Source organism: Bos taurus, chromosome 22 (genome assembly GCF_002263795.3).
Source record: "Bos taurus isolate L1 Dominette 01449 registration number 42190680 breed Hereford chromosome 22, ARS-UCD2.0, whole genome shotgun sequence".
Lineage (NCBI taxonomy): Eukaryota > Metazoa > Chordata > Mammalia > Artiodactyla > Bovidae > Bos > Bos taurus.
In genome coordinates this window covers 14,456,949-14,472,998 of record NC_037349.1, presented here as the reverse complement: position 1 = coordinate 14,472,998, position 16,050 = coordinate 14,456,949, and the positions used below count along the sequence as shown (strand labels likewise).

Sequence of the window (16,050 nt, the reverse complement as noted above, 5' to 3'; positions counted from 1 at the left end):
AAAAGTGAAAGTGAAGTCACTCAGTCGTGTCCAACCCTCAGCGACCCCATGGACTGCAGCCTTCCAGACTCCTCCGTCCATGGGATTTTCCAGGCAAGAGTACTGGAGTGGGGTGCCATTGCCTTCTCCAAATAAAAAGATGACCACCCTACTATTGTTATCTCCCAATGTATGGCTTTCATTAGTGTTCCAGCTACAAAGTTGCATAACTCCTGTTATTTTTAGTGTCCAATTTTGCAGAACAGTAAGTTGTTCAGAAGCAAGTATTACTGTGTTACAGCAAGAATGCCTATATAAAGTTTAATTTTCAGGTAGTCAAGTTTTTTTTTCCACCAGGGTTACTGAGATATAATTGACTTACAGCACTGTATGTATTTAAAGTGTACAGCATATTGATCTGACCTTGATCTGACCTACATATACCACTGAAATGATGACCACAATAAGTTTAGTGAACGCTCATCATCTCACATTGACAAAAAATTAAAGAAAGAGAAAAACTGTTTCCATGTGATAAAAACTCTTAGGACTTGCTCTCTTAACAACTTCCATATATAATATCAGTTCAGTTCAGTTCAGTCGCTCAGTCGTGTCCGACTCTATGACCCCATGAATTGCAGCACACCAGGCCTCCCAGTCCATCACCAACTCCTGGAGTTCACTCAGACTCACGTCCATACATGCAGCAGGGTTAATTCATCATGTTGTACAACATTTATGTATTTATACACATCATTCATGTTGTACATAAATAAGTACAGTACTTATTTATCTTATAACTGGAAGGCAGTTTTAACAGCCTTCATCCAGCTCCCCCCTCCCTTGACCCCTTTAATAACCACAAATCTGCTCTCTTGTTCTATGCCTTTGTTTTTGAAAAATAACTGAACTATGACACTATGTTAGTTCCTGTTACACAACATAGTAATTCAATATTTCTATATATTTCAAAATGATCACCAGGATAGATCTAGTTAGAATCTGTAACCAACCAAAGAGACTACATAATTATTTACTATACTGCCCACATCGTACATCTCATACTGTGACTCATTTGTTTTGCAACTAGAAGTCTGTACCACTTACTCTCCCCCTTGATCATTTTCTTTATAATCTTAAGTCTTTGTGTCATGCTTAGGATGGCCTTCCCCATCTCAAGATTATTAATTTAACCAGCAAAATTTACTTCCAGCACTTTTATGGCTTCATTCTTAACATTCTATCTTTGAACCACCTGGATTTTATTGGGTTTGAAGGAGCTGCTTCCTTGGTGGATCAGATGGTAAAGAATCTGCCTGCAACATAGGAAATGCAGGTTCAGTTTCTGGGTTGAGAAGATCCTCTGGAGAAGAGAATGGCTACCCACTCCAGTATTCTTGCCTGGAGAATTCCACGGACAGAGGAGCCTGGCAGACTACAGTCTACGGGGTTGCAAAGAGTCAGACACAATTGAGTGACTAACACATACACACTTTTTATAACGTATCAAGCTGTACTTTTTATAATGATAACAAACAGAAGCAATAATAATGGCAAATATTTACAGATGCTACCATCTTCAAGTATTTATTTCCACTGATGCACTTAAACCTCCTAAAAGCCCTAAGAGTAGAAATTATTATCATCCCCATTTTCCAGAAGGGGAAACCTAAGGCACAGAGAGGTTAAATAACTGAACCTACATCACACAGTAAGTATTAGACCTGGCTTTCTAACACAGAGTCTGGACCCAGTGGCCACAGCCACACCCGTGCTGTCTCTGATCCTCTGGTCTCACTGATTAAATAATTCCTCTGTATAACTCTCTTTTCTCTAAATTGTCCTCCTCTTCCCAACTTTCACTCCCTGGAGTACTTTGCTTTGAAACTTCCTGAGACAGAGAACATCACTAAAGCTTTACTTGTGACCCATTCAGAGACGTTGTCTTTAAACAGGAGCACGTCAGACATGACTGATCTTACTTTTGTCCTGCCTCCTGGTGGTTCTGCTCTCTTGAGGTTTCATTAGTTATCTGTCTTTTGTTTTATAGACTATGTGCTGCCAGATTTTTTTTTTTTTGGTAATGATTTAGGGCAGAATTTTCTTCAAGTGTTGGAAATAGAGGGTGCCAAGCAATGTGCAGGGTGGCCTCCAACTCTGAGTTACCATCACCATTCACCCTTTGAGCTATGCAAACAGTATCATTTTCTTGTGGGGGGTCATCATGTGAACGAGAAGGAAACACTGATTTGAAAGGTCCACATTTTGTCGCTAAAATATGACATCTTATGATGCCAGTGGTTTCCCAGCTACCCACACTCTCTGCTTTCCTTAGTATCAAAGACCTGGGAAGACTCATTTCTTAGCCTCCCTTATAGCAAGGTGACCAAGAATGTTAAGTTCTGGTCACTGAGATTTAAGCAGTCGTGTGGTGAGGCTTTTCTAAAGGCTGCCTTTCTAGAGCCTGGAATTTGGACATGACAGCTGGAACTTCAGTAGCCTTCTGAGAACATGAGCTGCCTTTGAGGACAAAAAGCATGAGTGTGGTGGAACTGAAGGACCGGAGAAGCCTGGACCTTTGAGGACAGAAGGGTTATACCAGCACTGCAGAGCCTCCCTCTGAACTTCTTTTATATGAAAGAAAAAGAAATCCTGTGACGTGAAGGCACTGTTCTCTGCAGCAAAGCCTAAGCCTTATTGATGAAGGTAGTTTCCATTAAATTATTAATACTAAGAGATAAATCTGTATTTCTCTCATTATCCATAGCAAAAAACAGAATAATTTGCTTATACTTCATCTCACTATTCTTGCTCCTACCTCGGGTTTTGTTGCTCTAATCTAGGGGTTCAGATCCAATTTCCTGTTTTCAAATTAACTCTTTACACTTACATTTGCTTTCTGATTTCCAAATATGTTTACAAACTTGGTATTTATAGTTAAGACTCTCTCAGACCCTCACCCTGAGCAGCTGCCAGAGTTCACAGCCCAGGCCTTCTGTCTCTCTTCTCCTTCCCAAAGTCAGCCCTTTACCAGGGGACAATGGAAGTCAGTTAGCATAGGTGATAAACTTTGAGATAAAGAATTATGTGCCAGATCACAGAGACTTTATTAATAGAACAAAATTTTGTGATCCCAAAATACCTACAGTGCCTCTACCATTCAATGCAGTCAACTGTTTTATTGTTAATCTAAATTAACTTCCTGAACAGGAAATTCTGTTTATAAATGAACAATGGTTAGTTTTTCAAAACACCACATGAGATCATGTGGATATTAAAAGACTTCAAACTCATCCCTAAACAGTTCACTACAGCCTGATAATAAGCAAATAGACAAAACAATAAAACCTAAGCATGAAACAATTCCATGTTACTTGAACCAGGTTTCAAACCAACACAAACATAAATTCAAAATGCATTAATAGAAAATTACAGAAGATAACTTTTTACAAAGCAGAATACAAATAAAGAAATATAAAGCTTTGATAAATATAATAAAGGAAAAAATTTTAAGTTATCTTATCAGGTGACGTTGGTATGATACACAAGTACCATGAGCAGTTAAAGTTTCTGTTAAGCGTGCACTTGAATAGCACAGATGACTGCTCAAGAAGATATCTTGTTCTGCTCTCCAAGGCCAGGGATGAGCAAAGAAAAACAAGGACAGCAGAAACCAAGAAGTGACTTCCTGAAAGCTCATTAAAAATGCAGTCCCACTGGGGGACATGTGAGTGCATTGGTGGGTGACAGCTATAGGGCATGGAGTGTCTTTTTAGGGCGATGAAAATGTTCCAAAATTGACTGTGGTGATGACTGCACAACCCTGTGAACATACTAAAAACCATCAAATTATATGCTATAAATGGGTGAATTATATGGTATGTGAATTCTATCTCAATGAAGCGGTTACTCACACACAAAAAATGTAACCACAAAGAATGTTTAAAAAGGGCACTAGGCACACCTACCATCTTTGGACACATCTCCAAATCTTCTACCAAACAGTGTTCATAAAAGATGCATCTGACTCTACCTAAAAGGTTAATCACCTTTCCCACCATTCTAGCAAAGCCCAAGGAATTTCTAATACCCTTCTAGCCATTTCTACTGAAAACGGGTCAAGTGAAATAAGAGCTCATGCTTAAAAACAATAAGCTCTGGCTGCCTGGAGAATCCAACCATATGGACCAACTGTTCGTGGCTTAACAATGCTGAGTGGGTGGGGTATTACTAGACCCACCAGAAGCCCTTTCAATTTATTTATTTGGCTTCTCAACTAAAAAGGGATATTTCTCTCTTGTTAAGTTGACATCCTGATATAGATCAGGGCATGAAGGTGTCGACCAGGAGTCTACCAAACCATGGTCCACTGAAAATTCAGTCCCCTGTCTGATTTCATAAATAAAAATTCCACTGGAACAGAGCTACACCCATTCCTTAAGGTACTGTCTGTGGCTGCTGTCAACTACAACAACAAAGACCACAGAACCAACAAACCTGAAACATTTACTCTCTGGCTCTTTAGGGAGAAGTGTGCCAACCCCTGGCTCTAGGCCACTGGGGTCTACAGCCTTCCCCCACCCACACCCACCCAGTTCCCTAGCCCAGCAGAGCTAAGAGACTACGCCAAGGGCCTAAAGGTCACTGATACCTTGGGGTTTTCCTGAAGACCACCTACATGCCTCTGCCATTCAAGGCCACTCCAGCTACCTGAGGATCTTCTAAAATCCAGGCTGATCTTCCCTCACTTCCCACCCTTGCTGTGGCTCATTGTGAACGGAGTATCATTTCCCAACTCTGTGACCTTGAGCTGGGCCATGGAACTTCCCTTGGCCAGTGGAATGTGAGTGGACATCACTTACTGCATATTCAATCAGAGGCTCTGAATATCCCTGTGTGGTTATATTCGTCCCCTTGAGCTCCTGTCCTCTGCCAGGAGAAGAATGTGGCCCTAGACAGCTGCCGCCCTAGGGCCAGACACGTGGAACAAACCTGAACTGAAGCCCAGGCGTGGAAACTTAAGACCAGGAGCAAGGAATAAGTGTTGCAGTAGCCACTGTAGAATTGGGAGTTGTTTGTTACCCAGCATTTCTACAGCAAAACCTGACTAATACATACCCAATTTAAAATCGTGTAAAGTACGGCCACTGATAACTAGGAGGATGAAGTTTACTGCATAGGCCTGAAATTCCATCACCATCAAGATCTCCTAACAAGTAGTCTAAGCAAGAAAGATGTGGCCATACTTGGCTTTCATAATACCCTCTTGTACAAAAAATGACTTCTGGAACTAACTCTAGCAAAGAGCAGATGGGAAGAGAATACAGGTGGGACAGACTAAGGCAGAAGAAGGGATAGGGGAGGATTTCTTCTGTTCTACACATCTAAAGTTGCCGTCCCTATCTGCCAGACTCTCGAGACAATTAACTCCTCTTTTTTCCAAACCCTTTCAAAAGGTGCAAACCCTGGACTGCTGCAGGTGGCTGGTCTCCAGATTAAGGCTGCCACTCCTGCTGCTAGTGCTTCCCTGACCCACTAGGTGGAGCTGCATCCGCACCCGGGCAGGCCTGCACCCTCTCTCAGGTCCCAGACAAAGGAAGGAGAGATCAGAATACTTGCAGGCTTCTTCAAACCTAGACTTGACCCTTCCCACTTCTACTCACCACAAACCCCTACTTAAATAGAAGTGAAAAAGCTTTGAGCAATGGAATTCAAACCTGAAGTTATGACAACCTGAGTTGTCTCTTGTGAGGTTTTTTTCAATACAGAAAAAAAAAATAGAGTAATATTTATCAGATTCACTGAAATCTAACATGTTGGACTGGGCGTGAGAACAGAATTTCTACCAAAAGAGAAGGGAAGTCAGGGTCCTCCTACCCACTGGCTTTGCCTCCTTATCATCTTTCTAACCATTAATCTGCAAGACCTTCCTTCTCTCCCGACAAGAACATGAGCCAGGTGCATGGTCCACCACACAGATCAAAATCCAGCTAGGGCTGAAAACCGCCTGGAAGAGGACCATTTGAGTCTCACCCTGAGCAGACTCTCTGGGGGCCTGGGCTTTGTGTGGGCATCCTCTGGCTCCTCTAGCCACACTAGTTCATTTCCTTCCATCTGCTTTTCAAAGTCCTTGCTCATTTGCGACTCACACTATGCCTGGCGTGTGCTCACTTGTCTACTGTCCAGCCCGTGGCATCAGGTCCGCAGTCACCTTCCCCATCGTGCCCATCACCTCCCAGTCAGACACCATCCAACTCCCCGCTCTCCACTCCTGGACCATCCCCCTCCTGGATCACACGCCGGTCCTCCCAGCTCTCAAGCCCTCCACTCTTTGACTCCTCTACCACATTACCTCCAGTGCCTTTGCCCATCAGCTTTATTCTCACAGCCCTTCCTCCTTCTGTGGTAAGTTCGTGGCATCCACAGGACAAAACCCAATTCTGCACAAAAACAAATGGTCCACCTTACTCTGCCATGCAGCTGGGCTGGGCGGGCCGGGTGGAGGAATTACAAGCACGCTGGGCAGACAGAGAGCCCTAGAACACCGTGGGCTCCCAGGCTCACCACCCCATGTCCCCCTCCAGCATGGTATCCACAGAGGCCTTCGGGCACCAGGGACAGAAGTGAGATGGGCTGGATAGGGTCTGAAACAGCCTCTCCCTGGACAGTGAACTAGGGTAACACAGCCTCTGCACAGCTTCCAGGTGCCCAGCGCAGGAGCTGGTTGGTCCTCTCTCTTTCCTCCTCTCCCAGAGGTTGGTCGTTCCCTCCTGAAGACGCCCAGAACTCCTGGCCTGCAGGCCTCTTCTTCACTCCATTCCCCTCTCTGCCCAATTTACCTCCATACAAGAATTCAGAGGGGTTCCTTGGTAGCTTAGCTGGTAAAGAATCCTCCTGAAATGCAGCAGACCCTGGTTCGATTCCTGGGTCAGGAAGATCCCCTGGGGAAGAGATAGACTACCCACTCCAGTATTCCTGGGCTTCCCTGGTGACTCAGATGGTAAAGAATCCACCTGCAATGCAGGAGACCTGGGTTTGGTCCCTGGGTTGGGAAGATGCCCTGGTGGAGGGCATGGCAACCCACTCCAGTATTCTTGCTTGGAGAATCCCCAAGGATAGAGGAGCCTCGCGGCCTGCAGTCCATGGGATCGCAGAGTCAGATACAACCGAGCGACTAAGCACAGCACAGCATAGCACAAGAATTCAGAAGAGGTCCTGCACGGGCACTGCAGGCAGGGTGAACGGAGGCCCTCTCCGCTCCATCCTCTCACCTCCAAGGTGTTTCTAGCTAAATCCCGGTGTTTCCCAATGAGCAGTCCAAAGCCCTTCATCATCACAGGAAACATGTTACCCAGACACAATAGGAAAAGGGGCCAGCTTTACAACAGGCCAACTTCACCCCCTCCACATGCTGGAAAACACCAAAGAACATTAACCCAGCATGGCCTGTAACCTGTTGTCTCTACCTAAGAGGTCTTGAGTCTTGGCCAACCTAGATCTATCTTGGTTGCAAAAACTTTCTACAAAGGGGGAAAAAAAAGAACTGTGTTTGTTTTTATGAAGTGGAGGATGGGAAGAACTGGGAAGGGAGAGGAGGAGAAGGGAGGAGAAACAGGTGGCAAGGAAGAGAGAAGAGGGGTGGGAGGGAAAAGAGATGGAGGAGGGAAGGGGATGAAGTGGGGAGAGGAAGAGAAGAAGAAAAGGGGGTAGAAAAAGAAAACTGAAAATGAAAGTTCTCCAAGAGCACCATCTGGCACCAGAGAGCCCACTGACCCCAGTCTCTGTGGCATTCCCTGTTCTGCATATGAGACCCTTCATGTCTGGCTTCTTTTACCTCGCATGCTGCTTCCAAGTGCTATCCATGCTATATAGCACATATCAGTACCTCACCCCTTTTCATCCCTGAATCCTACCCCATGGTATGAATATACTGCATTTTGTTTATCCAATCATCAACTGATAGACATTTGGGTCTCCTTTCTGGCTACTGTGAATAATGCTGCTTGGAACACACATATAAAGTTTTGTGTGGACTTATGTTTTCATTTCTCTTGGGTACATAACTTGGAGAAAAACCGTTACGTCATACAGCAGCTACTATGTTGAACCTGAGGAACCACCAGACTGCTTTCCATGGGGCAAGCTTTGGGGAAGTTTGTTACACAGTGACAGATGACTAATACAAGAGAATTAAACAAAGTTAGACACAAGAGGCATTGAGGACCGTGTGAGGCACACAGCAAGCACTCTGTCGGTGCTAGCTACTATTATCAGAGCACCTTCCCCCTCACGGCCTTTGCTCATGCATTGAGGACCGTGAGAAGCACACAGTAGGCACTCTGTCGGTGTTAGCTACTATTATCAGAGCACCTTCCCCCTCATGGCCTTTGCTCATGCATTGAGGACCGTGAGAAGCACACAGTAGGCACTCTGTCGGTGTTAGCTACTATTATCAGAGCACCTTCCCCCCCAGGGCCTTTGCTCACGCATTGAGGACCGTGAGAAGCACACAGTAGGCACTCTGTCGGTGTTAGCTACTATTATCAGAGCACCTTCCCACCCCAGGGCCTTTGCTCACGCTATCCAACGTGTGGATTGCTCCTTCCCTCTCTCCCTCTCTGCCGACACCTACACAGCCTTCAGATTTCTGCCTAAATGTGGCTTTCCTACAGGAGCCTTCTTAGAAATGCTACTTCAGAAATCCCCTTTACATAATCTCTAAGCACCCTGTACTTCTGTGAATTATGGACATAGTCATAGTTAAACAGTAATTTGTGTAACTATTTTCAAGACATTTTTTCCTCTTCTGAAATACAAAAGAATCTCACCCTGGCACACCACCCTACCCTCTGTACACACAACAGAATCTCCAGAATACCTCTTAAAGGCCAACAACCCACTAGAAAAATGAGCAAAGACAAAAAGCAGGCTGTTTGCAGAAAATGAGACAAAAGAGAAAGGAGGAACAGACTCATTCATAATTAAGAAGAAACAAAATAAGATGAAATACCATTTTGTATGACTATCTGATTAACCATGATGAAAATGGTCGATTAAACCCAAAGACCCCTGCCTCCCCACATGGACGCTGGGCACTTAATAGGTGCAGGCTCTTTGGAGGGCTGTGCTGCGATGCACAGCAAATCCTAAATTATTAGCCCACAGACATGTGAAATAAGTGACCCAAAAGACATACATGCAAGAATGTTGTTCCTTGGGGCACTGTTAAAAAGCAAACACTGGGAACAAAGCAACTGTCAAGAGGGGACTGACAAAAACAGTGGCTCATTCTTGGCCGCTGAGAGGCCAGTATGGTTAACTGCAACCCTATCCACAGGGGCAGCGCCTGCCTGCTCACTGCATACTCTAAGGAGGCCAGGTTTGTGAAACTACAACCAGAACTCAGGCTCCATTATTTTACTTTAGTTTCTCCTTTACATTACAATAAGGCATTCCATTGTTATTTCTAAGATGATGTATTTAGAAGGATTCATTACCTATTAACCTGGTTAATAAAGGAGGAACTGCACAATGTTTGTTACAAAAAAAAACCCCATATGTCTGAGAACATAAATAAATGGAAGATGATAATGATACAACCAAACAACGAGCAACTATGAAGCCATTTCAAAGCATAAGGCAACATCCTATGTACTGCAATGAAGCAATCATAATATTATTAATTTTTAAAATGCAGATTTGGGTATACAGCATGGTCCCGTTAGTGTATTTTCAGAAAAAAAGAATTAGTTGCATAAAAACTTACTGGAACGATTTTTTAATGGTTAAACTGTACAGACGGAAGGGTGATTGCTACTCACATTCACTATGCTTTGGTACACTTTTGAGTTTTACTATTTGCATGTGTAATTTTTATCATTAAAACTCTACTTAAATGAACTTAATAGAAGAGAAAAACACACAATGAAGGAGGTTAAATAAGGTCAGAAAGCAACACTGTTGGGTCCAGACCCCAAGGATGCCTGGTTTACAGGAGAGGACAGGCCTCCCCACTCTGCACCTCCTTAAAGATGAGGGGGATATCAGTCCCTGCCCGGCAGGGTTGTGCTGAGAACAAAGTGAGTTTCCAGAGCAGTGCCTGGAAGCCTGCCAGGCACAGAGCAACTACCCAGTAAGTGTCAGCCTTTGTTAGGATCTGTGATGGCTAATTGTCAACTAAACTGAGCCGTGGGGTACCCAGATATTTGGCCGAACATTACTCTGGGTTGTTTCTGTGAGGGTGTTTTTGGATAAGATTAAGATTTAAATCGGTAGACTGAGTAGAGCAGATTCCCCCTCCATGATGTGGGAGGGCCTCATCTAATCCATAGCAAGGTCTGAATAGAACAAAAAGGCTGACTCTCCCTAGGGTAAGACAGAATTCCTCCTGCCTGACTGCCCTCCAGCTGACATCAGCTTTTTCCTACCTTTGGACTCAAACTGAAACACTGGCTCTTTCTAGGCTGTTAGTGTTCGTTGCTCAGTCATATCTGACTTTTTGTGACCCCACGGACTGTAGCCGACCAGGCTCCTTTGTCCATGGAATTCTCCACGCAAGAATACTGGAGTGGGTTGCCATTCCCCTCACCAGGGGATCTCCCTAACCCAGGGATCGAACCTGGGTCTCCTGCATTACAGGCAGATTCTTTACCGTCTGAGCCACTGAGCCTGCTAATCTCTGGACTGGAATTACACCACTGCCTCTCCTGGGTCTCCAGCTTGCCAACTATATATCTTGGGACATGTCAGCTTCCATAATTGCATAAGCCAATTCCTTAGAATATGATATATAAACATATATAATATAATAAAAATATCCTGTTGGTTCTGTTTCTCAGAAAACCCCTAACACAGATCTATGAAATTTGATTTGTTCCAAGTCCAATTACAGCTATAAAGTTCCTGTTCATGACAGTTTCTGCTTGATTTGCTCAAGTTTGTCTGAGATCAAGATCAGAGGTCAGAGAAGAAAGTCAAGGTTCTTGGAGCCATGAGTCCCAGAATCACCAGTGAACTGTGTGGCTGGGAGAACATTCAAACCCACCTGCAAGCCACACCCAGCACTCTCTCTTGCTGAATCCCTTTCAAGTCCCTACAGCAAACCTCAGCAGAGGGGCACAAAAGGACGCTGAGGACAAAGGCGCACGTCTGGCCCTTCCAGTCCCCCTAAGGGGCAGCTTGAACACAGCGTGTGTGAAGCGACAACTGCTCTGATACTTGCAAAACAAATCAAAGTAAATCCATTATGAAAACCTGGTACCTAAAGGAACACCCTTAGGAATGCTTTTTGTGGCTGGGGACTCAGTGTACTGAAGCCCTTGCAAAGCACCCCTGATCAAATCTTTAATAACACTAGTCTTTATTTTTTATTTTATTTTTAAATTTGGCCACGCCATGTAGCATGTGGGATCTTCATTACACCACAACTAGGGATCAAACCCGTGGGCCTTGCATTGGAAGTGCAGAGTCTTAACCACTGGAATGCCAGGGAGGTCCCTTTATTTTTTTATTTTAATTTATCATTTGCCAGCTTCCTAAAACAGTTTGAAACGGGCAAAGACTAACACCAATACATCAGATACATTAAAACTTGTCTCAAATTCAGAACAAAAATGAATTATGAAGATAAGAATATATCAGGCATCTGTAACTATAGCCTGTCAATCATATATCAGGACTCTTACTAATAATTTTAACTAAATTTTACAGTACATGTCAAAACCCTGTCTAATAAATATTCTACCCACTCACCTAAGGATGAGGAATGGAGGAGAAGCAAGGTCAGCATGTTTAAAAGACAAAAGTGAGTGTTTTTGTGTTTTGCTGAAGATTAAGTGTTAGCCCTAAAACCAGCATAACAGGGCCCTCCTCCTGCACTGCACTTGCAAAAAAAAACCAACTGCTAAACCGGGGCCATTCAACTGAGAGAAGCAAAGATCATTTCTAAGTTACGAATTCAGAAAAAGATGTGCGGTTCCCTAGACTCTAATTCACATTTTCCCACTCTGTAAAAGAAGGGGTGTTTCATCGTCCATTTTTTTCTGTTTCATTTAGCCAAGTAAACACCATTAACATTATACATTTTCAATGGAAAACACAATAAAAATTTTATACTAGACAGGAATTGATAAGCAAGACTTCACATTTAATCATAAAAGATGTCCATAATATTTTATTTGAGCATGTTTTCAGAGGATACGTCACCAAGTCTGATGGCTTAAATTGGTGACAGAAGAGGACCAAATCTGAAATGGTGGCCCTGCAATGACAAGGACAGTTCCCATGAGCACAGTGGGAGCAATCCTGGCTGGCTCACAGCGAGTCACTTCCGCCTCTGCCCACCTCCAGAGCTCTGGAAGGGGAGACCAGATCTCACCTGTGGACACCATCAAAAAGCTGGCCTCAGGTAGATGCTAGTTGAACAGGATTACTGACCAAGCCTGAAGATATTTTAAATACACACACACCACAGCATCTCTATAATCTCCCATCCAGAGTTCTCACATGTCTTGAAACCTATAACTGAATGGAACAAGAAGAGCTCGCGCTTCCGAGAAACTCACTGGTGTGTGGTCCCAGACAGACCATGAGTAACAGCATGTAGACAACAGGACAGAAACTAGATGCACCAACCGTCGGACTCTGATTAGCTTAGAGGAAGTGAGCAGAAACGTTAGCCCCACAACATGAGACAAGCCAGAGCAGAACCGATTAGCAAGCGCACCATCACCGGGGTGTGGACGGGAGGGACAGGACCAAGCACATTTAATAGAGGGGAAAAAAAAAACAGGGTAGAAAAAGAGGAAAGGATGGGGGGAGACGCTGTCTGACTGTGTTCCTCACCTTCTGAAAAATCCCTTGCTGACCCAGACATCAAATGAGGCTTTAAGAAACCAGGATAAGACACAGGATCAGTAAAGTCACAGAGGAGGAGAGGTCAGAGAGGACCTTGGAGACCTTGCTCAGCCGCTTCAGAGATTTCGGAGGGCAAGGTGGTGGGAGTCCTGAAGCCTGGTCCCAACTCAGACACGCTGCTCACGGCCCCGCGGGGGTCACCCACCTCTCCTGAGCCTGGATGAGGGACTAAGAGGGGTGTGAGCGGCTTCCAAGGTCCCTCCACTCTGCATGTCAACAATTCAATACTGCAGTTTCCCATCCCAGGTCCAAGGACAACCTGCCAAGCTGAACAGAACAGGAGAGAAACAACTTCTCCTGCAGCCTTTCGCCTCTCTGGCCACAATCTTCACAAAGAAAAGCACAGTGGACACGCCGGGCAAACACACTCACCACATGAGCTTGTCCGAATGAGCCTGCCTGGGCAGAGTCCTGGCAGAGGCTGGGCCCTCACGGGCTGCCCGAACTGAAACACCAGGGCCATGTGCAGAAAGAGACTCCAGCGGTAGTTCAGAGCGAAGAGCGATCCCCCATTAGCACCCAGCCTGGGCAGCACCTCGGACCAGCCACCTTCTGTACCTACTCAGCATTTCTCTGAGTTTGCTTGTCGGGGCAAATCCTAAGACTGTGCACTGCCCTGGAAGCACAGTGGGTTACGTAACTCCAGGCAGCCTGGGCACCCTATCGGCTCATCTCGTTAAACCACCCCAAACCAAAAAATGACGCACCCCAAAATGTGATATCCCTGGGGAGGAGGAGGGAGAGGGGGAGCGGGGCTTTGTGCTGGGCAATTTGGCTTTGCCTAAAAATGAGAGAGGAACAAAAAGCCTGTTGTTCATCTCAGAGCTCCCTGGGAACCGGGGGTGGCATGGATTTATCTGAGGCTGGATGCCAAGCGGTCTCCCAGGACGGCGCTTGGGCAAAGCCCTTGGAGTCCACATACATGTTCTTCGGGATACTCAAGAGGGTTTTCTGGTTTGTGTCTTCCTCCCGAAGACCAACATATAAAGCTTTAACCTGAGCGTGTTCTGCACTGTCTGGCCGCCTTAAGCACATAACAATGGCTGTGTTTACACTCTTGTTTACCAAGCCGCTGCCAAACGTGACAGCACTGAGCTGTTTCTCAGCTGTCCCATGGCGCCTGCTACGGATGTTCCAGCAAAGAACCGCCAGCTACCACGCCCCATAGGGCTTGACGTTCAGCACTGCCATTCTGCCATTACCCTGCGCTCGTTCGTCACGTTCAAAGTGAAACTACTTTAACAAGTGAAACGCTTCCTGGATTTCACTGGCAAAATGCCACTAGAATCCCAGTGGTGAGCTTATGTGTTCAGACAAATGAAAATGCAGCTGGGACACTGCCTCCTCTGAGAAGCCCTCCTGGTCTCCCCCATCCTCTCCTCTTCAAGGCTCAGCCAGGCACCCTCCGTGGTGTTCTTCCGTGTGCCAGTGCTTATCATTGGTCTAACCATGCTGCATAGCCTATTTCTACTCGCTTATCTGTCTCCCCACCTGGACTGTATTCCTGGCGGAGGTGGGGCAGGGAACATGTATCTTGGGGTCAGGATCTACATCAAGCCCCACCCCTTAGAGCTCAGGTATCTTAGGCAGGATGCTGAGCCTTTCCTGATTTAGTCCTTTTACTTGCAAAAAAAGGGACAACATTCCCCACTTCATGGGAATGCAGTAATAATTAAAGAACACATTTCATTCACTCAGCAAATAGTTACTGAGTAACGGCCACATCCAGGTGCTCTTAAATAGCAGTAGCTTCTATTTAACTGCAAGTTTGGTCAACAAAATGCAACCATGGTAGTGCATGGCTAAATCTGGGGAGGAAGCTAAAGCAGGTAAGGGAGATGGGGAAAGGGGTAGACCACTCTGTCTTCAGGGGACTCACTAAAGGCCTCCAAGGACTGCCATTTGGAGAAAGTACAGTAGGAATCAGGAGGCCACCTGCGGTTAAGGCCACCCAGGAGCTGGGCGGCAGCAAGAACAAAGGCCCTGAGATGGGATGATGTTCTGGGTCTGTCCAAAAATTAGTGAGGAGGCCAGTGTATCTGGAATGGAGTGAGCTGAAGAGGAGAGGGGTCAAACGGGCACAGGAAACCCTGTCACTTAAGCCATGGACAGAAGGGAGCCCAGGGGAGGTGTGGAGCAGAAGAGTTAAGCCATCCAACTTTGTATTTATTGAGTCACTCCTTTGGATAGGCAGAGACTGGACTGCACAGAGGCAAGCAAGGAAGCAGGAGGCCCAGTCAGGAGGCCACTGCAACAATCTGAGCGTGAGATGAAGGTGGCTTCGACCAGTTACTGTTGGGGCTGGCGAGAACCAGTCAAACTCTGGACACAGTGTGAACCGTGAGTCACTAGACTTCCTAGTGAACCAGGATAGGAAAGAGATACAGAGGTCACGAGTGCCTCCAAGGCTTCTGGCCTGAGCAGCTGAAAGGGCAAAAGGACCATTTAGAAAGACTGCAAAGAAAGCAGGTAGAGGAGGAAACCAGGAGCTCACTAAAGGCCAGGGTAGTCATAGGCATCCACGTACAAATGCCGTGCTGTGGAGTCAGACCCTCACATCTGGCCTTCAGGGAAAGTCCAGCATGAGGGCAGGCGCTGGTAGCAGTCAGCGCAGAGGCAGGTTCCAACTCCTGGAGCCTGGGAGAGATCACTTAGGGAGTCACAGACCCAGGAGAGAGAAGAGCTGAGCCCCGGGGCTTCCCAGTTCCTGGAGAGGAGCAGCCAGCCAGGTCAGGACCCAAAGCCAAGGGAGGACCACATTTTTAGGAGAAGGGGGTGGCCGGCAGTGTCAACTCCTGCCGAGAAGGCTGAGGATGGACTGCCGAACTGCATGAGGCCATCAGTACTAGGGGTACAGTGGGGCCCAAGCCTGTGCATAGTGGACACATGAGAAAACAGGAGAAAAACCAGAGTCAGCAAACCAAAGAGCAGAGACAGGGATGCTGGCTGTGGGGAAAAGAGCAAAGAAGGATTCCTTTTAAGAAGGAGAATGTGGTCACCCGTTTTTGTGCTAATAGGAGAGACACAGGAGCAAGGAGAAACGGATGGTGTGAAAGAGACAGGACAGGTGCTGGATGCGTGTCCTTTGGGGGCCAGGCAAGTAGCAGGAAGATTCAGCTCACAAGTGGAGGAAGGGCTCGGCACCCAGGGGTTCGG

At 45.9% G+C, this 16,050-nt stretch overlaps 1 protein-coding gene across 9 annotated transcripts in view; it reads right to left on the bottom strand.

The window, feature by feature from the left end:
* TRAK1 (trafficking kinesin protein 1) overlaps nt 1–16,050 on the bottom strand; it is a 155,352-nt gene that overhangs the window by 83,732 nt on the left and 55,570 nt on the right. For 4 of the 9 annotated variants that reach the window (XM_024982808.2, XM_024982809.2, XM_024982811.2 and 1 more), the window contains exon 1: nt 13,267–13,532. The exons of 4 other annotated variants lie outside the window; for them this stretch is intronic. In XM_024982808.2, the coding sequence (XP_024838576.1) occupies nt 13,267–13,357 (91 nt within the window). In that variant the 5' untranslated portion in view covers nt 13,358–13,532. 9 annotated transcript variants of the gene reach the window in all.